Raw genomic sequence first — 26,030 nt, forward strand, 5'->3', positions numbered from 1 at the left:
TCCTTTTTCCATTATCCCTCGCTGATGATGCATTCAACTGACATAACAATGCTTTCCCTGCATTACCGGTCATTTGCTTTCATGATAATAGTGCGTCATTTTCCTATTATATAGAGCTTTTGATAATTAATACACTCTTCATGTGATATCTACCGCAATCGTAAGCAAAGCTTCTAACAATTGTTAATATTGCCTTTATTTTCAAAACCAAACCTATTGCCTAACAACATTAATCGCTAATACAGCTCAAACCGTCCCTAATCCCACATAACGAAATTCATCAAACTGAATTCATGCGCACATCCCCACAAAGGAAAACGATTTCTTATTGCAGACATCATTGTAAATCTTATCGAACCATTAAACTTTTCACTCTTTTCATCTTCAATTTACCATGTTTTTTTTTACTTTTCGTCCGAAAATTTATCTTCCTTCTACCTCATTGAATTGTACTGTTATCTACTATCAGCTAACTTAACCAACACTTCACCACCGCTCAGTAGCCTCAACCTTTTTCCTATTCAATCGAGTTTTGTTTTTCTCTTTTCGTTTTCTGTTCTGGCTGTACTTTCCAGTCCCGATTCGGTCCAGCCTTTGTTGCTGCATTTGCTGCACAAGGTATGAGGAGACTGCGAATGGTACCCGAATTGCTTATGCGTAAATGGGAACTTTTTCACCCGACGCCTCCTCTAAACTTGGTGGATTCTTTTCTTACACGTATAAAGTGACTGGAACCAGGAACCAAACAAGGTGTAATGGAGGTGGTAACGCGGTGCGATAAATAAATTACCTTCTACGGCGGGGTAAATCGCGTGAAGAAACTGTTGCTTGTTCATGGATGGATAGCGCTATGCCGTGCGATATGCACCTGCGAGCAAAAATTCCACACCATATTTTGTAGAAGTATTTACGGTCGTCTTTAAACTATGCGGTAAAATGTAAAAGTGAACGCGTCGTCGTCGTTTGCAAATTCTTCCTTACCGGTGTCGGCATGGGACCACTAATCGATAGTCAAACTTTGCTCAGCATTGATCCGATACACGACTCCGTGATTTTGTGATGCATCCAACGTGAACAACAGCAATATACACATCGTAATTTCTGCCTTCCTGGGGCGCTTCGCTTGACTACCGTATAAAGTAACGAATCAGCCGGATGTCCGGGATCACACACACACACACAACCCTTGCCCTCGCTCGTGTTTCTTTGGTTCGTTGCATTTCACTAGCGCACTTTACGAAAGGCGCCTAAATGTAGGCAATCCGCACGACACGCCGGATCTCAACCTCACAATGCCAGTGCGGTGTGGACGGACGAAACTAGCGTTCGGCCTAACTTTTTCCCCGCTGCGGTGGCGGTGGGGACGGGGGATTGATGCCCTTCCGCTTGCGGAGCGATTCCGTCGGACCCTGTGTTGGTCGTAGCAGCTGACGGAAGTTGAACGGACCGAGGTAAGAGTCGGCGTTACGATCCTTCTGGAAGATGATAGCCTGCTCAACGGAGTCGAACGAGTTCAGCGAATTCATGCCGCTGCTGCCGGTGCTTAGGCTGGAACTGTTCGAGCTAACGTCCCGCTCGTGGACACCGCTGTCCCGTGCCCGTTCAGCGCGATGATGCACCGGGCCCTTGACGTCGATGTTCAGGTACTTGGAAACATTGAAGTTTTGGTAATCCTTGTCCAGCGTGGACCGATCGTCCGATAGACTGCTGGCGCTCTTGGAATCCATCTGGGCGAACGAAGTGACGTGTGGGCTGAACCGATACACACCGTTCAGCAGCTCACAAACACCCTGACCACAGTTTAGCTCCGATTGACGCCAACCATTACCACCGTTGCTTTGCTGGTGTTGTTGCTGGTGTTGGTGCTGCTGATGCTGCTGCTGCTGTTGCTGGCGAGCTTTCTGTTGTAACTGCTGCTTTTGATGCTGCTGAACCTGCTGCAGCTGGGCCAGTTGTTGCTGCTTCTGTTCCGCCGCCTTGCGCCGATGATTCACCAGGAAGTTCGTATCACCAAACATCCGCATTACCGGACTCTTACTATCGATTTTGGTTTCTTCCGAAATATTCTGATACTCGTGATGTTCAATCAAGCGTTTCTGAGGTACTTGTTGCTGCTGTTGCTGGTGATATTCATGGAGTGTTTGGTCGTCCACACCCGCAAACCGGCTTACCACTACCGGTTGCGAATCGTTCGCCGATTTATCGGACCGTTTCTTCCTTCCGGCCGGTTCCTTGCGTTGCTTTTCACCCGAAGAAATGCCACTCGATAGGGCGGAACCGGCGGACGAAGAGGTGGATGAGGGTGTATGCCCATTAGCAGCGGCCTTTTCCTTTTCTTTCTTCGCCTTCTTTTCGCGCTTTTTACGCTCCTTGTTTTCCTTCTCGCGTGCCTTCATCTCAGCCTTGGCCGCTTTCTTGGCACCACCGCCACCACCGAGACCGAGCAGCCCGAGACGGGAGGGTGGTGTTGCGGCTTCACGTACCGGCTCGACAGGCGACTGGCGAACTGGGCTTGGATGGGGCGGATTTGTCGGTTCGCCGGATGAATCGCGCTGTTGATTTGGTGAGTAGCGTAGGATCTGTTGATTGTTTGGGTTGAGATAGCTGAACGCTGGAATGCTACGAATATGGGCCGGCTCGTTTTGATGTTGAGGAGATCTGAAGGCAAAGGGAAACGCAATTATTCGGTTGTAATTGGATTCTTAGGAAATACACATAAACATCACAGGAAAAAGACACAGAAGCATGGTATGAATGAGTAAATACTTCGGAACACTATTAAACAGACACAGACCACTTCCAAGTTTGAAGCTGAACTGAAGGATGAACAAAAACTGTTAAGGACATTCACTTTTTCTATCCAATTTCTCGTCCACAAAAAAATTATATGAATGTGTTGGGATGAATGCCACCTAAAAACATCATATTACCTTATAACATCATACTCTCTATCCTTTATTGACTATAAAGAAAAGAACGATTCTTCGAAACGAAGCCAGAAGTCTCGTGCCGATCGCCATTAGTCGCTAGTGCGCGCTTGTTCTTAAGAGGACTTTGTCGGGAAACGGCGATAGAAGGAGGTTAGAAGCAAGAAAACTCATTTGGTTAGAAAGGATTAGTAATGGTGCAGAAAATGGCTGAAGAAAATGTGCCCTTATCACTAGTTATTATTATTTCTATCAAACTGGGCAAGCTTGCTTATCAATCCCAGTTGGGCCCTGGAGCAATTGTTTTAGCAGCATGTTTTTTTTTTTTTTTAAGGAGAAAATAAACAACAAGTTAATTCAAATTTGTAAATCAACTCTCGTTAGTAATAGATCACAGAATAGTTCGCCAAAATTTCTCTACAATTATTTACCTTGCAAGACCCTTGAACTTGTCCTGCGGCGTTCCTTCGGTCGCCTGGAATGCCTGGTGCCAGTTGCTGGAGAGCTGTTGCTTCCGGTCGCCTAGCTCCATCTTGCGGTCACCTAGGATGTCGTTCCGATTGATATCGATGCGCTGAGGCGGTTGCTGCATATTTCGCTGCCTAAAAGGGCGAGTTTTGAAAGAAACGTTCTAATTAGAAATATTTAATCAAAGAAGAAAATGGCTAATAATCCATTTAGCAACAACACTTAAAGGGACATACACGGGAACTTGCTAAAGGAGTAACAGTTTCGCTGTGAAACTAGCATCCGAATGAGGATCAACGATTAAATCCAACCAACTTTCAATGTATCCAAACAATTATGCTAGCATCCTACTTATGCGATATCACACAGCTACGCCCGAGCTAAAGCCATTCAGTGAGCAACATTTCGAAAGAACCACAACTATCAGCACACTCACTCACAGGGATTTTCTCTCTTTCATTCTATCTCTTTCTCTCTCAATTCCCTCGCATTCTTCCCTCAGCCGTACATCCAGATCATAAACCAACAGCACAACGAAAACGCTAGCAGAAGCATTAGAAACATATGCAACAACCTTTGCGAGCGCAGGTTGCGTTCCACCTCGTAGAACGGCATATCCCACGGGGAGATGTCATCAAAGTCCGCTGCAGGCGGTGGACTTCTGCGTTTGGCAGCCGCACACACCGCATCGCACAAACACAAACAAATACATGAAAGAGAATGTTCAGTTGATTCTTGGCTTGAGGCCCCACCATACGCATCCGTCCCGTCAGGACAACAACTCGTTTACCTTTGAATTAATTCCTTTGTCATCTCGTGGTCACAGTCCATGCTGCGGAGCGAACTGTACTTCGCACAGTCACCGCCTCCCGGTACGGTACCAAGCAGTCCCGGCACTAGCACGAACCCAGGTGGCCGCCGGTAATCGTTCGGTAGCTTCTCGATTGTTTCCAGCGGAACGCCCGCCTTGTTCACGCGCAGATTCTTGTGCACCTCCTGGTTGAGCATGTGCACGTTCTGCGAGAACGCGATCAGATCCATCTGCTGGTCCTTCGTGGTGAGTGGTTTCGGCTGCGGTTGGGGTGCCGGACCCTTCCGAGAGACCGCCGCTCCCACGGCTGCCGCCATCGCATCGCGATTGTTGCTGCTGTGTTTGCTCTTCTGGGTGCGGTAGTAGCGTTGAATGATGCGCGCCGCATCCTCCTTCGTGAAGCCCTCCTTCTGCATCATGCGCTGCGCTTCCACCCGGTTCTTCGCGATGCCTAGGATGTATTTCGTTTTCGCTTCGATTTCCGGCGTCATGCGCATCTTCCGGATGGTGTACCCGCGATAGTAGCTCTGGATGACGATGGCGGCCCGCTCGTTTTCCTTGTTGTTCATGTCCACGTTACGCTTTTCGTGGATGTGTTTCGCTTCGAGCTGGTGGTTTGATAGCTGATGTATCAGTTTCGCCTTTGCCAGCGCCTGTTTGGCCTTGTTTTGCTCTGCAAATTTCAACCATGTGGACCGATTAATAAAATACGAATCATACTACACCTCGGCAAAAATATCACGTGCCGATACGTACCGTTGTTCTTTTTCTCCTTTGCCAAACGTTCCTTTTCGAGCCGTTCCTGCTCCAAACGCTCTCGCTCCCGTTCCTGCTTCTCCTTCAGCAGTCGCATACGGCGCCGTGTTAACCATCCTCGGACGTGCTTCTGCAACGTGACTGCACTTAGTGCCACACGTTGCTTTTCTCGCTTGTACTGAGCCTTAGCGAGCCAGCGTCTTACACAAGCCTGTACCAAAATTATCTTTCGTACCTAAAAATTTGGCAAGAGAAATAGGGCCCAATCATCAAACATTGCCCACACGCGAATGCACGTGCCACACGTGCACAAAGATACATACATGTTCCTCGTACAGCTTTGATAGGTATTCCACGTGATAGTACTTGAGGAACACCTTCGACTTTCCCAGTGCCCATCCGTCCATTTTTAGGCGTACTAAAAGCAAGCGACAGGACTCCCGATTCGACACGACACGTTCGTCGAAACTGTACGCCAGGAAGCAGTATCTGAAAATAGATTCGCAAAACCCCGTGTAATCTCTATAAAAGTAACATTAGTTGTCACCAATGTCTTACTTTCGCAAAAAGTCAGCAAACGTAAACCGATGGCTGAACCCGTGTTGTCGGATTCGGATCGTCTCCAGCACACCGGTGTATCGGAGCTGCTTCAACACCTTGGCCGCATCGAACGATTTTGCCGCTTTCTGTTCGTTCGGTTTGATACATCGTATAAATTGTGGCGTTCCGGTAACCATCTTCTGCAACAGATCCATCAACGAGTAGCGGAAGTACGTGGCCACCGTTTGCTGCGCCCTCGATTGTGATGCCAGACCGCGCGAGTTGAACTTCTCCTTCGTGTCCACCTTGATGAAGCTGGGCACGTTCTGGCGCGAACCGGTATCCTGAATGGCCGAGTACAGGTTGCCCGTCTTCGTGATGGGACACTGGAACAGGAAGCGTATCATATCGTACTGGCTTTGGCGTATCAGTTGTATGATCTCGGCTGGGAGGAAATTGCGATTCTTCTCCAGGAACCCGTCCGCCTGATAAACCACTCGGCCCGCAAAATGATGAATGGCAAAACAGACGGCATCAGATTTGGGTCGCTGGTAGAACTTCGATTTCACGTTGTTGTGGAATTTTTCTGTCGATTTATCAAAAGCAAGGGTATGGAATGTAGTGCATGCGCGGTGGAAGATTTGTTGCTTAAGTGAGATGATCTTACCAATCAATGATCGATCCGTCGAGCGCGGAAAACGTGATTCCTCGTCCAGCAGTGCCAGCAGCCCCAACGGTCGACTTAACAGCATGTCCAACACAGGACGATTATCAGCAAACTCCACCAAATCGACCGGTATTCCTTCTGCCATATATTCCTGCAGATAAAAAATGTGCATTGCATCAATGCAAAATTTGCATCGCTAATTTATTAAACATTAAACATGAACCTTACCTGTTGCTCCCACGTAAAGATGTGCTGATTGAAGTAGTACTGTATCTGTTCGTTGGCGATATTGATGCACAGTTGCTCGAAGGAATTCTTGCTGAAGTTTTCGAACCCAAAAATATCCAACAATCCAATTGCTAACTGTTCCGGGCTGGAATTTCAAATCAAATCAAACGCGTCATGTTTTGTGGGAATAACATTTTTTTTTTGGAAGCTTACCTGTTGCTATTTCTGTTGTGAACCAACAGCAGATTGATCTGATTGACCATCCAATCAAACAATCGGCCGTATAATCCTTTCGCCATCGCGTCACGGGCCGTACAAGCTTCTGCCACGTTATTGTGTCGCGTAATCGTTTCACCCCGCGTGACGACCGAATTCGAGGAGAGTGCTTCCAACAGATCGGCCGAATCAACGCCAAGCAGCTTGGAAACACGGTGCATTGGAGCCACATCTATCACACGGGCCCTGCTGTCCGTATTGTCGTTGGAATCCATCTCACCGAACTCAATGTCACCGAGGTTCAATATGGCGGCCAACACTCGGTTCACCATATCCACCTCATCATCCTTGAAGCCTAGCACACGGAAGCTAGCCAACAGCTGTTTCCATCGATCTACGTTCGTTTTCGGCAGTGTTGCCGTTTCCTGCAGATAACGGTGTGTCTTCCGGTACGAGGGATGCAGGTAGTACTCCTCCAGGCGACCTTCCGCCTGCAGACCATCATACATGTAGTAAAACACGTGAAAGTTACCCTCTCCTTCGGCCTGTTTCACCACACGGCTTTGCTCCAGCAGATAGACGAAGATGCGAGCTCCATTAACCTTACCGCTTCGGGCCATTGTAAGCTCCAAGTATTTGCCAAACCGGGAGCTATTTGCATTGATACCGGTACGTGCATTACCGAACGCTTCCATGATGGGATTGACTTGCAGGATACGCTCTTCCAGATTCTTGGTGACCGCTTTGCCGAGGTAGACGAGCTGCTTGAGCAGCAAGTTAGCGCTCTCTGTTTTGCCGGATCCACTTTCACCCGATATCACGATAGCTTGGTTTTGACGCTGATGGACAAGTGCTTGGTGGGCAGCATCCGCTATCGCAAAGATGTGTGGTGGATTGTCCGAACGCGCCTGTCCGGTGTATTTGCGCTGATGCTGCGTCGTATACAGGCCCACCTGACTGAAGGGATTCACTGCGATCAGTATGTCCCCTATGTAGGTGTAGATCTGATTCGTTTCGTAGCGCTTCTGCAACTGCTCCACAATCGCATCCTCGGTCAGAACGTCCAACGCAGCCAAGTCGTCCATGTACATCTTCTGTGGTTTTGATTTGCGATCCGACTTCAACTTTCCATACTTCGTGGTGGCAATTGCCTGGCTCGGCGCTCTACCATCCTCTCGCTGACGAGCAATTTCCGATCGCAGATCCTGCCGTATTTGATCGACATACGGACCCACACTCTTCAGGAACGGATGGGTGACTAACTCCTTTGAGAATGGGCGCTGCTCAAGATCCTTCACGAGACACTCCGAGATAAAGTCGGACAGCATCGACGAGTACTGTTCCGGATGGGACAGCTTCGGTGGAGGATTGCGCGGGATCTGAAACAGTGCTCGCATCGGATGCAGCTCACAAAGCGGTGGATCACCCTCTGCCAGCTCGATCGCCGTAATACCGACCGACCACACATCACACCGGGAGTCGTACGATTGGTCTAGCTGCTGTTCACAAGCGATCACCTCCGGTGCCATCCAGTACGGTGTGCCGACGCTTGTGTTGCGCCGGGCCATCGTCGCTGCAAGATGTGAGCTCACGCCAAAGTCCACCAGCTTCACATGGCCCGTCTCCGTCAGCAGTATGTTGTGCCCCTTAATGTCCCGATGCATGCAGTGGTTTTCGTGCAGAAACACTAGCGCTTGCACCGTTTCCCGCAGTATGTATGCTATCTGGTTGTTGGATAGACGTGCTCCACGGCTGCGCAGACCTTGAACCAGATCCGTCACGGAGCCCCCGGTGCATAGCTGGAAGAATTTTGACGCAAAAAGAAAACAAAAAAAAACCCGGCAAAAACGTCAGATAAACAGTACTCAAGCGTTCAAGCGAATGCTTATGAGGAAGCATAACAACCCAGGCGGAAAATTAATTTCTGCAACCGCACGAGAGAAATAGTTTGGTTTAACGCGCTGGCCGATATATTTGGGCTCCGCTGCACCGATTTGGTATGAGACTGCAAGTCACGCTACTAGCTGCTGCACTTTTGGAGTCACTTTCCGCCCTCGAAACTTCACACTGCCCCGCAAGTTGCGCAATGGCTATTCGTGCGAAATTGGGGAAAATTTACGGTGCATTTCTTTGAACCACTCCATTAGAGGCCCCACCCGTAGTGTACACAGGTATAATAATGTCATTATTACTTCGATACGGTCATTTTAATTTTCATACAATAGTGGTTCAGCTTGCTTTGCGGATAGGAAATCCCACGAAGCAGGTCCGAAAGAGCAATTGTGGCAGGTCATCGATTCGATGTTCGCTCGTCGAGATCCCGAATGCTTCCGTCGCACGATCAGTACCGTTTACTGATGCAATCGAGATCACTGTAAGAAGCGGAGCGGCAAGCGAGGAGCAGATAATAGACCGTATAAGACTGTTACGCGAACGCGTCCAACTTATCCACACTTTGCGCAGTTTCGGGACGGGGTGTTTGTTTAGTTGTCCTAGCCGTAATCCTGCCGACAGTCAGTACCGCACAACAGTTCGTGACAATGCGTGAGAAAGGGTAGAAAATTTATTGCACACCATCTTGTCCGCACACCACGTCATACGACCGACCAAATTGCATCGAAAACCAGATGAGCTTTACCTCTACAATCATCGTGCAAGCACCGACACAGCACAGCTCCGGTGGGTATGCAATAAGTTATGTCAACTAGCAAATAAACACTAAAGAGGCTATGGGCTACTGACTCGCCAGTCTTGTATCTCGCTCCAATTCGCCGTAATTGATATGCCGTAAATTTAGTCACCTCTGACTTTGCACATCCTTTTCCGGCCTTTCGCCCAAGCGGCATTTAATTGAAAGACAATTTTTGTAGAAAATTTGGGAAAATGTGTGCAAATTCATGAGCCTTATCAGGAAACCAGGAAAGTTTGTTTTCTGCACTTGTTAACACACCTTGTTTGTGGCTAAATTAAATCAATTAATCGGTTGTTATCGGTACTGAGCAAGCAAAGAAATCAATGGCAGTGTATATTAATCTTAAAATAGAAATTTCCAGCCCGCCATATCTTCATGACTACACGAGAAAGCAAGATACCGTTAGTATGAAAATGAATTGCTTAAAAACGATCCGTTAGGATTGCGTTTTTGAGACATCCAACCTGTGTATTTATCTTTTAATCGACCACTGTTGTTTCACCCCTTACTTAAAACGATCCAAAACCGGCTCGATGGGACTTTTGAGAGAAAGCGATCATGACCAAAAATAATCTTTTGGGCGACAATAAATGAACACATTGTGGACGGACTCAAATGCACTTAGAAAACATTCCCAACACATGATTCGGTGGATGGTGAGAGTTTCAGGCAGGCTTTTTTGACGAATTTTGTCACATTTTTTCCACTCAGTGCACTAAAACCGGTGTTGATTGAAAAGAACACCGGCTTCCATTCGAACGAAAGACCTGTTTCAAAAATATGCCTTGTCACTTCCACTTTCAAACACGCCTTGTTTCTATCTTTTTATTGGTCAGCAGGGGTACCGGTGGATATCAGCTTTATTGTTGTGCGTGTAGTTTCGATTTGACCCCTTACCTTTCCTTCCTCCGTGTTGTCCTCCAACTCTTTCAAACAAACCATCCTTTAGGTCTACACGATGGCCCAGAATCCGCCGTCTTCACGAAACTTCACTTTAAACCACTCGTCTTGTCATTAAACTAGCCCTGGAGCCCTGGAGGTGTAACTCAAACTCTACGAGATGAAAGGATGAAGAAGCCTCAGCACAACAGAATTAAAGGAGCACGCAGGCATGGAGCCTTGCCAAATATGCCAAATAGCTAAATGCAAAAAAATAAATAAGCGGCTCGAATTTCGCACGTAGCGCGAAAGAGGAACGTCCCGTACGCGCACTAGCTAAACTAACAACAAAAAGCTTCCATCGACGGGTAAAAACCCCGATGATGCACGAGAGAATTGCCAAAGCAAATGCCTCTCCTAATACAATATCACCCCCGTCGACAAAAGTGTTGCTTTAATTTGAACTTTCTTTCACGTACCGCTTACGTACGCTCGCCCAAAAGACGGTGAAAACGCCGGCAGATGAAGTGCGCGAGATAAGTTCCAAAAAAAAAAAAAAGGCCGAAAAAGGTGCCCACCACCAAATGGCACCGAACGGGCGATGCCAAATACAGCGCCCGAAAACGAAAGTACTCGCAGCTCGCAAACCAGCTTTCGATTGCCCTAGGTGGCTGCCATTGGAAGAGCGTTAATTTTTTGTTTTGTTGTTTGAGGACTGCCAGAGATTCCATGCCTGACTCCGGCTTCAGGGTTAGGAGCGGAAATTGTTTCAAGGTTGATAAAAAGTGCGACAACCAGACACTCTCTTTTGCCAGCCGTATTGCCAAAAACCCTAGGAAAGTGAAACGATTCCCAGCTCCCGAAGAAGCCGTTTGTGAAGGACTGGATGCTATAAAACGATCACTGCGGGTATGCGATTTTACACTTGCTTTTGCCAGCCGGAACTTGACCTTGTTTCTCTCGAAGGGAGCATCGCATTTTGTTGGTTTACTTGACGCGATGGACCAACGAGGTATACTATAAATTAAATCCCTGTCTTCACTTTTGCCGCAAAGAAAGTCACGTTACCCTTTAAGCAACTGAACAATATTATGGGTACATTTATGGCAAAGTTTGTTTATGACTGTAATTTGCTAAACAACACCCTCAAATGTTGCCCTCTAAACCTCTAAAGCATCGTCGCATCGAAAGTCGTCTAAAAGGAAGTCATAAATTTAAAAACTACAATCTCTCCCGCTGATCAAAAACAACTAACCATCCGAAAATAGTAGCTACACTACCGAAATTGCACCCACCATTGTATTCATCGTCTCTGCCTTTGTCATCGGATCGAATCGTGCGCAAGTCCCTTTATCGTCCGGTTGCATTGGTTCATCCTGTACCTTCCGTATTATTATCACAATCACTATCATAGTCCGTGTCACACTGCTGTACCCCACACGCACTGTCGTAAAACAATTAGTCACCCTGCCTTAGTGGGACAACAAGACTAGAGTACGTTGCAATCCGGTATCGGTGACCGTAAATTATGGCACCCCCACCGGTTCAATTGGTCAATGTCTCCACACTGTATTCACGTGCTGCACGTTGCTGCATCAAGTCACCAACGGACACGGTCCTCGTCACACACTCGCGCACACATCCGGCTCGGGTTAAGACCATCCACCGTCCACCACGCAGAATCGCTTTTCATCGACTGACCGGTTGAACCTGACTGAACCTTACTCGGCTTCCGAAAATCCGAGTCATGCTTGTTTTCCCTCTATTGGTTGTTATTATTGCTTCTCGAACCGTCGCACGGAACAAGCAAAACGGAACACTGCACAAAACATGTTCACCCATATTGCCCGAGATGCATAATTTCCCTTCACTCCCCACCCCTTGCTCCTTCTTCGTGGCCTTATCTCGACGCACTATCTAGCCGACACTCACTAACGTCTTCGTCTGCTCTCTCCCTCTCTATATCTCTCTCTCTCTCTCTCTCTCTCTCTTTCACTGCTACAAACCCTACAACACATCTTGTCTATTTTCGCTTTTGGCTCCTGAGTACAGCAGCCCAATCTTTCCTGTTTTTGGCATTAAATGTTTACCTTGGGCTCGAGATACATCACTTTCCACACAGTAAGCACCCAACCATCGCTTGTCCGACATCTTGCCTGATAATGAAATCTTTTAACCACCTGATGAATAATATTCAACACTTCCGATCCAGGTGCGCGCGCGGGTGCGACCGACCACCAACTACGCCCATGGCGGAAGTTCATGGTCACCGGGTAAACTACCACCGGTGCCAACGACCGTCGGGACCTACTGCACACTTACGTTTGGCAGTTACAAAAACTACACCCTCCTCACCCTCTTTCTGCGTCTTCTTTCGTTTCTCTCTTTTTCTCCTACGTTCCTGTGCACGACTTCATCGCGACTTTCATCCGTTTCAAGAGACGTACACTTTTACCCCGCACGAAGCACCACACATTAGCATCCAAACATCATAATTTTCTCTCATTTTGGCCCTCCACACGGAGCAACTTCAGGGGGGGGGGGGGGGGGGGGGGCAACAATTTCTCGGTCACGGCCTCGCGTACAGTGACAACACTCTACTGATCCCAATACGGCGACCGTCAAACCCGTCCTGTTGCGCTTTGCTAAGCACAATGGAACCAGCTAAACAGCAACTTATGGTCGAACACAGTCATATGACAGTGACCTGTACATAGGAAATCGTTGTGACAACCCGCTTACCTCCAGCACGAACCACAGCTGGTCATCCTCGACGGTGGTGCCACGCTTCAGGAACAGCCCGGCAAAGTCGGGAATGTTGGGATGCTTCGAGAGATCGCGCAGCACCAGATATTCCTCCTCGATCTCTTCGATGTTATCGGCGATGCTCTCCAAAATCTGTGTGCAACAACGAGAAAGAATGAAAATTGATTAAAGATTTAGAAATAAGCAAGAAAAGCAAAAAAAAAGCATCACGATGATATCTTCCACCGCACGCAAAACGCATGTGGATAATTTAGTGAAACCGGTTTTACGCACGCTCGAGATGGAAATTAAACTAACTGATGATGGTTGTAGCTCCAGCTGTAAAAATCACCCTTTATGCAGTTTTTCACTCCAAGAAAAGGAGAGAGAAAAAACGTATTGATCACCAGCCTGCAAATACAGCTCTTTGCCGGTGCGAGAGAGTATAATCATAGTAATACTGATGGCGATGATGAGAAGATTGGATCTAATTGAACCTTCCGGAAATTTGATGCTAGTCTTGCAGGGTCTGTACAGCTTACTGCTGGCGTGGTTTGCCACACAGCAAGTTTCATCTGATTGATTGTGAATCTTCTGACAATGTGAAATACGGAGCAACAGATCGACTGTGTTGAAGATCATATATGGAAAGCGGGCTGTGGAACTTTCACACATCAGTAAAAACTAATTCAATTTACTTTACGTTAATACCTTTGAAAATTGTGATACTTTACTTGCATTTATTGATATATGTCTCGCGTTAAGTTTTTTTGAATTCCTTAATTATCTTTCATATGCATAGATCGATATGCGCCAGACGCTGTTTGACCCAAAGATAATAAAGGGGGTTATCTTGGGAGCCATTGCCAGGTCTACACGTTACGATGCTCCAAATAGGCGCTAGTCTCCTGGACCCAGAGAGCACAACAATACCAAAAGGATCACTTGGGATGAGGTTTACTTAAACTGAGGGAGAAGGAAATATCTATCCTCTATATAGCATACAAGTAGAAAGAATTGTGAAGCTAGATATAATATTATTTTTTAATAAATACTGCCTGGCCGCAGTTAAACATCATATGAATCCAATGAATATGGGGCGGCCCGGTGGTATAAGCGACAGCGGCGCCTGCCTTCAAGAGGCAGGACCGGAGTTCAAATTCCATCCGGACCGTCTCCCCGTAGTGAGGACTGACTATCCTCACTACGTGGTATCGGCAGTCTAGTAAGCCATTTCGATGGCCGGCATGACCTTAGAGGCCGTTAAGCCTAGGAGAAGAAGAAGATGAATCCAATATCAGAATGGTGAGTTCCACACGATTGAATTATCGTAAATATAGCTTTGATTGGCGTGATGGTCCTCACGTGTTTCAGTAAGCCAAGAAACCTCAACGACCGTCACACGTGTTGAACTCGGCCTAGGTAAAAAATCAATTTTTACACAAATCACACTTGTAAGGTTTCCTGCAGAGGGCCAACACATCCCGAAGAACATCGAAAAAAACCATTTCACAGCTAAACCTTGTACACGCCACAAAACAAACCTTCTTCACATATATCGACATCAAATCTCGATTTCACGTCTAATCCGACACCGCTCATCGCAACACAACACTTCCGATCAGAGGCTGTTAAAACCAAACATATTTAAGCGAAAGATGAAAAGCAAACCAACCAACCAACAGATAGAAAGCACAACAGAACCGTTTAAACATACACCATGTAGACTTTGCGATGTAAAAACGCACAAGATATTTTACATTCCCATTTGCAGGCCATTGTTTTGCGATATGGTGCCCGGGTCCGGAACTCTTCCGAAAAACGAGTAGCACACACACTCAGATGATCGAGTGTTGATTGCTTTCCGTTGCTTCCCGCCGCTCGTTCGCAGCAGCAACCACAACAACGGCAATAGTTTTACAAACAGCGAATCGGAAAAAGGCGCTTGCAAAAAGTCCCACCGAAAGGGCCAACACATCATCATGTAATGCCAATGTTCACAGTGCGACCACCTCGTCCGATGGTGGGAGGTATGTACTACTCTTGTGCGGGAAAAACAGGGTGCCTTAAACCTTCCGCACGCATGAAACATGAGCGGATCTGCGGAAGTTGCGATTGTGTATAAGTGTTTGTGTGTGTGGAAAAACAACATGCATCCAACCCTACTGCTAGACACGCTGGATGTATAATTACGTCAAAGCGATCCAATGTGAGGTGTACTGCAGATCAATAAAACGGGCAAACACTTTGGCAGCACTCTTACAAGGCCAAGACAATGTCCGCGGCTTTTTTGTTGTGTTTTACCACGTTAAGGGTCGATGAAGAGTTAAACAAAAACTTTCCACAACGAATCGCGTAATCTAGTGTTACGTCCGCTAGTTCATTAGCTAGATGTCTAAGAGCACCTGGCATTAATCGAAGTCGTAAATGTGCCGTATAAGGATATTGAGACAAACCATTAGACACTTTTTTTTATCACACTTTCCCAATTTGCACATTGACATTGTTTTTGCTATAAATTTTGATCTCATGCACTCATCTCATCACTTCACAGCCACTTTTCGCTTCACGAAGACTTACCTTGACCGCATACTTGCGTCCAGTGTGTTTATCCTTCGCACTGTAGACCTCACCGTAGGTACCTTCGCCGATCAGGTCCAGCAGCTCGAACCGCTCGTTCGGGCTCGGCAGCCTGCTGAAGTCCACATGCTGCGACAGTCCATTGTATGCCATATTCCTGGGAAGAAAGCCAAACGGCAGAATGTTTGCGTTAGTCAACGTCAACTGTCCACGGCCAACTGTTCAACACTGGGCGTTCCTCTGTGTAACACAATCCCTGGCAGGTTTTGATGCTAGAACGCACCTGACTGCCAGGCCAAAGGATAAACGGCTTAAGCCGCGAGAGACATATGCGCTGGCAAGTGTCGGCTTTGGCTGCACGAGACCGTGCACACGTTGGTGGTGCATGGTTAGCCCACTTTTTGCTGTGACTTGCGTTTGCAACTCCTGTCCAAGTCCGTAGCGTTGGGTTTTGTATGTTTTGTATGGCCCGTTCGCCAGACAGGGTGTAATCTAATAGGATCAACCGCGATTCCCAAACTAGGTGTATTTGTGTGGCTGTAAGCGCAAGTCAACGTAGCACATGTTCTATTCTCTCATGTTCTGTTGTGTGTGGTGATACCAAATCGTTTGTGTAAAATTGTCTCATTGACACGTTTTTTTGTCCACAAATCGAACAAGATCAAGTTCTACATAAAAATATAAATTCGCAAAGCTCTTATCGATGAAAATTAACATTTTTTTAGCATCTTCATGCAATGTGTCATCCTAACATCATGAGTAATCAAAATTTCAACAATTTGAAGGAACTAAATAAATGACCAAACAATTAGTTAGTCACGCCGACTCATCAGAGATTTAGAGCCGATAACTCTAAACTGTAATGCATCAAATTCGTTTGAAATTTTTGGCTTGCAAATACTCGCCATTGGTTAACGGAGCTTAAATTTATAGTTTACCACTTAAAAGCTTTACAAACTATTTCCTGAGTCAGAGACCCGCTAAATTGACCACCGAAAACAGCAACATTACATAATTCTGTGAGCCGTTCGACCACTCTTTCAACACCTAAAACCTAGTTAATTATAATTAATCTGCAGCAACGCGAATTAAACTGTTGCAAGCGTGATAGCATCCGGCTAAACAATTTCTCACCCCGCACGACACGACAAAAGCATCGCCTCCAGCGCAGAGTGCAAAGTTTACGAGCAGCAAGTTAGTGGAATTTTGCAATTTTCACTAACTTTTAAATTTCCCCTGCGTAAAATGAGCTTCACCGTAGAAGAAGCCTTTACACATGCCATTACCAACAGCAATTTTGCTAGATTTTCTAACCACCCGTGAGGACACATATTGGAAAATGAGGTTTTTCAAAGTGTGTCTCCGTGAAGCATCATCATACATACCGACTGCATTATGCAAATACCTCCCCCAGCAAAGGTTCCACTTTCTATCGGCACTTGTTGCACACGCATCTCGTGCCCTTCTTCTCTTTAAGTTTTGTAGAAGAAAAAAACGCTATTATCAAAGAAAAATAACACTCCAACACACGAGCCACAGCCAGCACACACACACACACCCGGGCCACGAAAATGAGCTCAAAAATGAGTGAGCATAATAGGCACCGCGCGCATAAGTGGTTCGTTTTTCCATACGCAGCTTGGCAGTGTTGGGGATGCTGCCTCAGCATATCTGCTTTCGCATCCCGCATCAACGCCGTTGCTGTGAGAAAGGCTTGCCCCGCCATCTCCTCTAACAGCTTTACAAAGACCCGTTTTCCCGTGCTAAACGTTCGCTCGCCCGCGTCAATACCACGCGCCCGCACACATAAAACGCATCTCGGTAGCGTATAAGTGACGGCGCATAAAATCTACATAACGAGATAATAGAAACAAATTTATTTGGCTTGATTTCTCCCAGCCACACACTACACAATCAACCCTACGCGGCGGCTACCCGGAGTCTAAAGGCGAAGTTTCTTCCAACAAGGTCTACGCTATTCTATCCACTAAATGAACATATTTAGTGAATTGAGATAACACGCAGTGTGGTAAGCTGTATGCAACATGCATTGGTAGAGCACAGAACAGAGAAAGAGGGACGAAAATATTGTAAAGTAATTGGATGTAGATTGCAGACATCAACGCCTGTGCTGCAAAGGGCATTTATTACTTCGGCGAACCTTGTAATTTTTACCAAATCCAAGAATATTAGATCTAAAAACTGGGAAGTATTCTGTAGTTTTCTTTGAATGTGTTTGAGTGTAGATACTCCAAGATGATGGCCTAACGACCTTCTAAAGTCACGCCGGTTATCGAATGGCTTACTAGACCTGCTGATACCACGTACAGGGGGACGTTCCGGATGCGATTTGATCTCCGGCCCTGCCGTTTGAAAACCGGCGCCGCTTTCGCCTAAACCACTGGGTCGCTCCTTTTTCTTATTTTACTCCAATATTTTAACTATTAAACTAGCCAGAGTATTTACCTGTAAGGTACTAAAATATTACGATATATTAAAAAAATAATATTATAAGACCAAATTATAGCACTGATGAGAAACAATGGAAACTCTCGTTTTCAAACCTCCGTCCATTGTTCTCCTATGGCTTACTCCACAGACTTGCTCTACTTCAATTTTCAAACCATTCCACCCGCCCAGTACAACAAGTGCGTGAAAAACTAGCTAAATAGCTAAGCTTGTATGTTTCCCCATTCCAACGCGAAAAGCGAAACCGAAACCGTCCACATTTTTGCTCCAGAAAGGGAGCTTCGAGTACCCATGCAGTCAGGGTAGAACGTTCCACTTGAATGCCGGCACTACTAGTAAACGAGCCGAACGATGGACTGGACGTTGCGAGCGAGGTAATGTGTGCTGGCATCAGTTTTCGCTGTTAATTTTTGCTCGCCCGTTGACGCACGAAACCTTACTTTATGTTTTTTTTTTTTTTTTCTATTATGGTATACGACTGTACGCAAAAACCTGCCAGTGGCGACCGAGTGGAGATTCCATTGTATATGTTGGATGGGTTTTAACCCCCTTACAGAAATTATGCGAGGAAATACTGGAAATGCAACAAAAACCACACATTTCAAAAGACCCGAACACAGGTAAAGCAGGTTCCCGAGACCATTCACTTTCCCTATTCCAGACACGGCAGGGTAGACGGCACGGGACACATGCTAGTTTTTTCGAAAAAATAGGTTTCTAGTTCATCGGTACAGAGGGCATCACGCATACAGACACGGTTCAGTCGCTCGTAGGGAAATTGCGGTGTAACTGAAGATGAAATTAAATTAGAAAAAAATGGAAACTCCACTAATGAAAAAAATGATTCAATAACCTATTGTAAATGTAAATTCTTATGCTGAAATAATCTCGTCTATTTTCTACACATCTCACGGTGACGACCTGTCTGAACTGACAACTACATTTCGCAATGAAAGCTTCGGGGCCACTTATTCGGTTCAGCAGAGCAGTTAAATGAGCTCCCATGCATTCCCGCCGTCATCAATGATATCGGACAACTTATCGCGCCGTCGGCGTTCATCGATACGGTGAAACAACTTAATAAAGACAACGCACTTGCACGTGCATATATGCAGAACAACAAACAAAACGAAAAAAAAAACACCCGCTGCACAAATGCATTCAAATGATAATCGTTTGGAAATGAATCGGAACAACAATGAACCGTTTTGCCGAGTGCATTAGTCGCATGCAAGAGAAATTTGATGATATTTTGTGTGATATAAAATCACACGAGGCAGGTGAAGTTGTTTAGTTTTTCTGTTGGTGTTTTGTCTATTGGTTGGGATGTTGTGTGTTTGAATTTGATTGAGAGATCCAGATAAACAAGGCAATCGGCAATACACAGCTCAAAATACACTGAGTTCAATGTTCAGTCCTATACTGAACCATGTCTTCTCTATATAAAGCTATATTTGAAGAAGGCAATTAATTAAAAAAATTATTTATTTTACTATTTTTAACTCAAACCCTACTAAATTCAGAAAGGGATCTGAGCTGTCTTACGTCACTTTTGCGTTATCACAACACGATCTCCTACGGGAGCAGTTATCAAACAGTTTTTTTCTGTTTTGTTCCACTTGATTTACTCGCAGATGTGCCGGATTTCGTTCCAGTGCTTTCGTATTAGCAATTGACACCGCTAACAGTGGGACACTCCTTCATACACCCTCCGAACTTATGCATCAATGTGTTATAAACTGGTTAAGTCCACAACAATTGATAACCATTTATAATAGTCCTTCTTATGGCCCTTCGTAGATATGTCACATCCGTATCAGCTACATGCTATAGTGCACGTTAATGCCCACCTTAACCCCGAATCAAACCCTAAAACTGTTCTCTTCCTGTTGGGCTATCAAAATCTGTAATTAAAAACAGACATTATCTGATGAAAGGCTCGCAACGATACTTAGTGTTATTGATTTCCGCATCTAATCCACCATTACAATCGAGGAAATTCAATTTTGATGTACTTTACTTCCCTTTCCTATTCTTCCCCTGTCCCCCTATCGATGTGCTATCAATTTCTCATATTTAGCGACCAAACAACACTATCATGCAGGGTGTGTTGTAGAATTGACCACCAACTCACACTCACGTGGCACTGCTGCCCACTACTATCAGTAACGGGGCTAGCGTCGATGCTATCGACACCATTGTCGTAATTAGTACGTAAAATTTATTACCCCAAGCGAACACGAGCCAAGTACAATTTCCGGACGAACCATTTACCGTCCTGCAGGGCACGCTTAGTTAGACGTGGATGGAATATGCCACCGCAAACCACCAGGATACAGAAGTAGGAGAACCGGAGCAGAAAACAATTTAAATATCCTATCCCTTGTCACGTGGTATTATTGCGTCCAGTAATACCGAACATCCAACAGGCAAGGTCAAACGGCACCCAACCAAAGCCTTTTCCAAGTTTCAACCATTTTCACTGTCAAACGGTAACCTCACAGTATGTGGCTCACATTGGACAATTAAATCAATGGATAGATTTTTCATGTCATGTCTTTTTTCCTCATCCGCATGTAAATAATGTCTGTTGTCAACTCGCATTGCTAGTTGAATCGATAATTGATCAGTATTCTGGACAACAACGTGAGTTACTGCATCGCCACAAATTGAAGGCTTTTCGTCACAACCTTTAATCTGGATTGTGCTGGAAGTTTATGTTCTTCCGTACTTCCGCGGTCACAATGGCTAAATCGATGCTCAATGGTACAATTCTTTTGATACCACCATTTGTTGTAATAGTTATGGTTTCGCCGCGAACAAAACGAACATTTTCCCACAATAGAATCACAATGTGGAACAAATTTGGCTGTGCTAAACCAACCAACACAATAGACTCGAAATGTGTGCGCCACAAAAGTGAGTCCAACGCAATTCAAGCCCATCATCGAGCACCATTAATCCAGAGCAGCAAAACTGCAAAACTAAAATTCAATTGCGTCCCAAACCTGGTCCAACCTGATGACTCGGGTGATTATTCAACTTAGACTCTACGCCGAAACTGCGCAACTGGCCGACTTTCCATGAATACATTTAAGATCTGGAATGTTAAACTCACCACTTATTACATGCGACGTGCGAATTCATGGGAAGCATACCTTTGACACCGATGTGTGAGTCCGGTATGTATTGCGCCCCAGCTATCCTACCTATTCCAACAGGTGGTTTGTTAATTCTAAATGTACCAAACGAGAGGAACACACAAAAAAAAACTTCCTCTACCGTAACGATCAATGGAGGGATTTACGTGCTCCACAAGTGAAAACGAAAGCACCCCGTAAAAGACAAAAGTTATAAAGTATTTCCCACGGCATCAGGCCGGTATTAGCATTGCCAGCATTACCGGTCGCCTAAAGTTTAGCCCCGCTTTGCCGAAAAACTGACGAGCCACCAAACCTCCAACGGTTTGGAGGACCCCGCGGCAAATGTTAGATAATAGCTGGCAGTCAAAAAGTTCAAACAGCTTCCCTCAAATCTTCGCGCGAATCCGCACAACGAGCTCCGGTCATCATTAATAGATGACGCCACACCCCGTCGTCACACGTTAGTAAAGCTTAGCAAGGTGGAGGTGGTTTATGGTTGCTCCAGCATACAATGGAAACCAAAGACGTCAATAAAAACGCAAGACAATGTAGAAAAAAGGACAACTTCCTCATCACTGGTTGCGCCATTGACGTCCGGAGGAACCTGAGCAGGGAAACCAATGCACGGGATTAGCCAAACCATCCGATAGCGTAATAAACTTCCCTCCAAAATCACACTCACCATACACCGTGCACCGGAGCTTGCATTTGCGTGCGTTACGCGCATGAGGTGTGATTTTTAATGCCCCGACGAGATACATCTCTATACGAAGTCTATTACACAACACTGTACAGCCTGCCAGCCAGCCTGCCTGCCTGCTGTCGAAAGGAGTACATACACCGGTTCACCCAAACTGGCCCGCGGGTGTAGAGCAGCTACAGACCAGCCAACCCCTAATGTCCGAATGCTCCGTTACGCTAATGAGCCAAAACCATCCCTCCAAAAAATAGCTAGCGAACGGTGAGACGATTAGCGCCTCAGGACAGCTGGCCAGTCAGGAAAAGTGTATTTTTCGTAAAACAAACGATTAATTAATTGAATGAACCAAACGCGTACCGTTTGTTTTCGCAACCGTCTCCTGCCGGATAGAAACAATGTGTACAGGAAACCGATCACAACCGGTACGTGCCTGCTGTTTTTCGGAACTTAATTAGAAGCACTGTGTGCACTGTTTGAATTGATCAAATTTAATACCCCTTTAACTGAAAAGCTTCTTCCATTTGCCAAAGTTTCGCTTTTACCAGTACACATCATCACACTACTTAAAGGCGGCTCATTATGATTTATTTCACAGCTGCAGCATCATCTACCTCAAAAAGGAGAAATTGAACGAACCCGTGCGTGCTGCCATAAATAGACGAAATTTAACAGCTTCGGGCATCAATAAATTGGACTTATTTGCCAGTCTTTAGAATATGCTTCCTGTGTTCTCACAAAGCTTTGCCAAACCTGAGCAATCATTCCCAAAGTGCTTTGAGTTGTTTGCAATAGCGATAGCCATCTGTCAGGTATCAGAGCTGGAGCCACAATTCAAAAATCGTATCATTTTCCATAATTCCTTCTCCGAACTCGGGCAGTTCTCCGGGAATGCTCGTAATTTAAGCCTTACATAACAAACGAGTACGTTCGAGATAGTTTTGCCCGAGCACTGACGACGAGGCGTGTGGGCTGATAAGCACACCGTACCATTAAAGGCACAATTTACCGCTTGAAGGCGGCATAGACTTCTTCGAGGGGTCGCTTGCGAGTCTTTGGGCGGAGAGAAAAAAATAACATACACAGCCAACTTCATCAGAAAACTGATCTCTATCTAATGAGAATTCGATACAGCCGGACGGACAACTCTTCCGCCGTGTGGCTCCGGGGCTGCTATCGAATTCGCATCATACCGTCATCATTTCGTAAGCCCGAAGGCTCAGCTGTGTAAGATGCTTTCTGTTGATGGAAACCCCGGGGTCAGCTCTTTTTCGTTAATTTGCTAATAACTGCTATTACTTCGAGCATTACAATGAACATAAAAAACTCAATTCCACCGCTGAGCTGAGCTCTACTTGAAAAAGCAAGAATCTGGAATTGCGAAATAAAATCATTTTTAAAAAATCTTGAGAATGAGGCCGAAAGAAGACATCCTATTACTGGAATAAATACACGGGAAAGAGGCAAAATTATAGACCTTCGATAGAATTCGTACCAGAATTGGAGCAAAATTTAACCACTGTTTTGCACATTTATGTACCGTTTTTCTTCGTCTATAGCTGAAAATAAAAGTGGCCCACCATTATGTACATGATCCCTATAATTTTGAGAGAAAACTTTTGTTGGTATTATTGAGCTGAGCTGTGAATGCTGATGACTTTCAACAGTTCCTTTAGAACCTCGCCAATTCAAGAATTTAATTATTAGGTGAAATTAACTTCAAGATCATCCACGTATGCACAAACCCAGCATCCTGCGTCACGTGTCTATTCCAACCCATTCAAACCCACCAAAACCAAGTGTCCAATTATGATAACTAAATTACGAATGACCCATAAATCAACAGTACGCTGGCAGCTAGTTAAATTCATGCGTGTCGCTGGTGCTATGCATGTTACGCAAAACCTCATATCGCGATGATACAACGCGTGTACAAATTTGCCTACAATCTGCACAACTCTGTACTGTCACTCCGAAGCACCCAAACCCTGGTAAGAACCTTTTCTACGCAGCATTTGCTGAGCTAATGGTGAAGATAGGACCAGCGTACGATGATTATCAGTGGTGGTGCGAAGAAGCCCTTGCCCCCTGGCAGCTTGATTGCAGCTACTTAACGCCCTCGTCAGCCCTTGAATGGGTGGCCAACTTCAACGTCACACCTAAGCTAAACGAGGTGTAAATTAGCTCGAGTCAGCATGAGAATACAATGCCATTACTTCATGTTGACGAAGTTCTCTTGCTCGGATTGAAAGACAAGCTGCCCGTTGTCTGTTGAAGGAGTCTCGACTCTGGTTGGCATATCTCATGTTGCATCGTTCGTGTGCGCTTAGGAGATGTGATGGGGATCGGGACCACCAACATCAGGCTGAATAAATATGATGCGTATCTTCCCAGCATTGCATCCCACACACTCACACGATTGTTAAAAGACTTGGGGCGTGATTTCCCAGGGTTAAAGAAGAGAGAGAAGGGCTAAACATTATCATAATTATTGTGACCGTCACGTATCATTAACACATTCCAATAATTGGCTGCAACTGGACCGGAATCGGTACGTACGAATAGGAGGAAATTAAACCTTCCTCAAGATAGCCGAGCTTGGTGTCGTGTGAGGCGGTGCTTCGAAAGAGATTAATTGACTCCAATTAACCAAGCTTTAATGCTGCCTATCCTGCTCAATGCTTAATCGGAGTGGATATAACACATTTTTAACATGATATTTGAGTAGGCAGAGGAGATTGTGTAGACAGTATAACCGGTGTACGCACTCTTTCAACCACTTTTCAACTGTCATCGTACAAACCTTACAACACGCAACCGTCGGAAGAATACAAATTGGATGATTTGATCTAACCCGCAAGAAAGGTTGCGCTTCCGCTATGTACAAAACAAGAAATAAATATATCCAGTTCCGTGACCTAGTACGACTGTCAGACCTTATACCGACCGCTATAATCAACCTCCTCACGTGTGAAAACATTAATCAAACCGCCAAGACCCGAAAGGGTCACACACATACAGCCACTTCTACAAACTTCCCAAAGTTAACTCGACGAAAACTCCAAGATCCGATTATTCTATTGAATTCATTCCGTATCCACCATTTGGTGCGCTCTGTATGCTTGTGTGTGTGTGTGTGTTGACACAATTGTCGCCAGGCGTTTGCGTTTTTTTTCTCAAACCGGAAGCTTCCTTATGTGGATCGCTACACAAACGCTCTTCCAATATCCCGAAACATCGCTGTAGGTAAGATGCCGGAGACGTGACGCGAGACGCGAGCATTGGGTACAACCTCCCCAATTGTCACACTCTTCCGAACTAAAGGGCGAAGAAAGAATGACTCGCAATCACGCGATAAAATTCATCTTTCGTGTTGTTGGTGCTTCGCGTACCCCGAGAGGCGTACACTTTTGTCTGGCGTCTGGTGAGGACGCGGACGCGATTTTAAATCGCGTTCCGAAGGCACTCTTCTTTGCGATCAGGAACGGAAGCGTATATTCGTTAGATATGCAAATACAAACCGGGCGATGACACGGCGAATGATTTATAGGAAGTGTTTGCTCGGAAGCAAGGTAGAAAGCAAACGCATTTTATGAACATGTGGACTCATGTTGCTGGTAGACTGTTTTGTCTACAAGCAGAGCTATTATCCTTTAGCGGGGTGTTCCAAGAATTTCATGTTCCAACGATACAAAAAGATAGATAGGTTATATCTTCTATCAGCGATCAGTCTTGGGAAAAGAAACCATTTCCCTTCAAAAATCAAACCTTATTACGACTAACGAGCTCTTGTATCGAATATCCACAAGCTTAAGAGCTATTTGACACAACACGCAAGAACCTATATAATCCAAACTGGAATATCTCGTTTTTCTACTTAAATTTTCCTACTCCAAGATAAACTCATTTCGCATCTGGACATGTAACGGAGGTAACATTGAAGACTTGTCTGCCACAGCCGGTAAAAGTAGGATTTAGGATTAACACCAGATCCATCACACAGCTCCCATTGCAACAAGCGTCCAATAGAGTTCCGCATGAAAATAAAACACATATTCTCTTCCCAAACCACCATCTTACCAATTGCGTGGCGACATTTCCAGCTTGTTTTGAATTATCCGCAGTGGGTCTCCTCCCGTCGATTTCTGAACGTTGTTCGAACGATCACGCCTTCCACGCACATTCGTCCCATTGCCAAGACTCATGAAACAC

At 45.5% G+C, this 26,030-nt stretch overlaps 1 protein-coding gene across 2 annotated transcripts; it reads right to left on the minus strand.

The window, feature by feature from the left end:
• Positions 1-1,331: 1,331 nt before the first annotated feature.
• Positions 1,332-26,030, minus strand: LOC126567741 (myosin-IIIb-like). Of its 2 annotated transcripts, XM_050224013.1 has the most exons (13): positions 25,899-26,030; positions 15,510-15,666; positions 12,927-13,082; positions 6,611-8,412; positions 6,398-6,542; positions 6,170-6,320; positions 5,521-6,088; positions 5,286-5,451; positions 4,963-5,197; positions 4,186-4,879; positions 3,970-4,056; positions 3,359-3,529; positions 1,332-2,658 (listed from the first exon to the last, which is right to left on the minus strand). In XM_050224013.1, exons 1-13 carry the CDS (start codon positions 26,021-26,023, stop codon positions 1,332-1,334), a joined length of 5,784 nt encoding a protein of 1,927 aa, XP_050079970.1. In that variant the 5' UTR covers positions 26,024-26,030. The 2 variants fall into 2 exon arrangements, with proteins under 2 accessions (XP_050079970.1, XP_050079971.1); XM_050224014.1 differs by lacking the exon at positions 3,970-4,056.

The sequence above is a fragment of the Anopheles maculipalpis genome, chromosome 2RL (assembly GCF_943734695.1).
Source record: "Anopheles maculipalpis chromosome 2RL, idAnoMacuDA_375_x, whole genome shotgun sequence".
In the NCBI taxonomy this organism is placed as follows: Eukaryota; Metazoa; Arthropoda; class Insecta; order Diptera; family Culicidae; genus Anopheles; species Anopheles maculipalpis.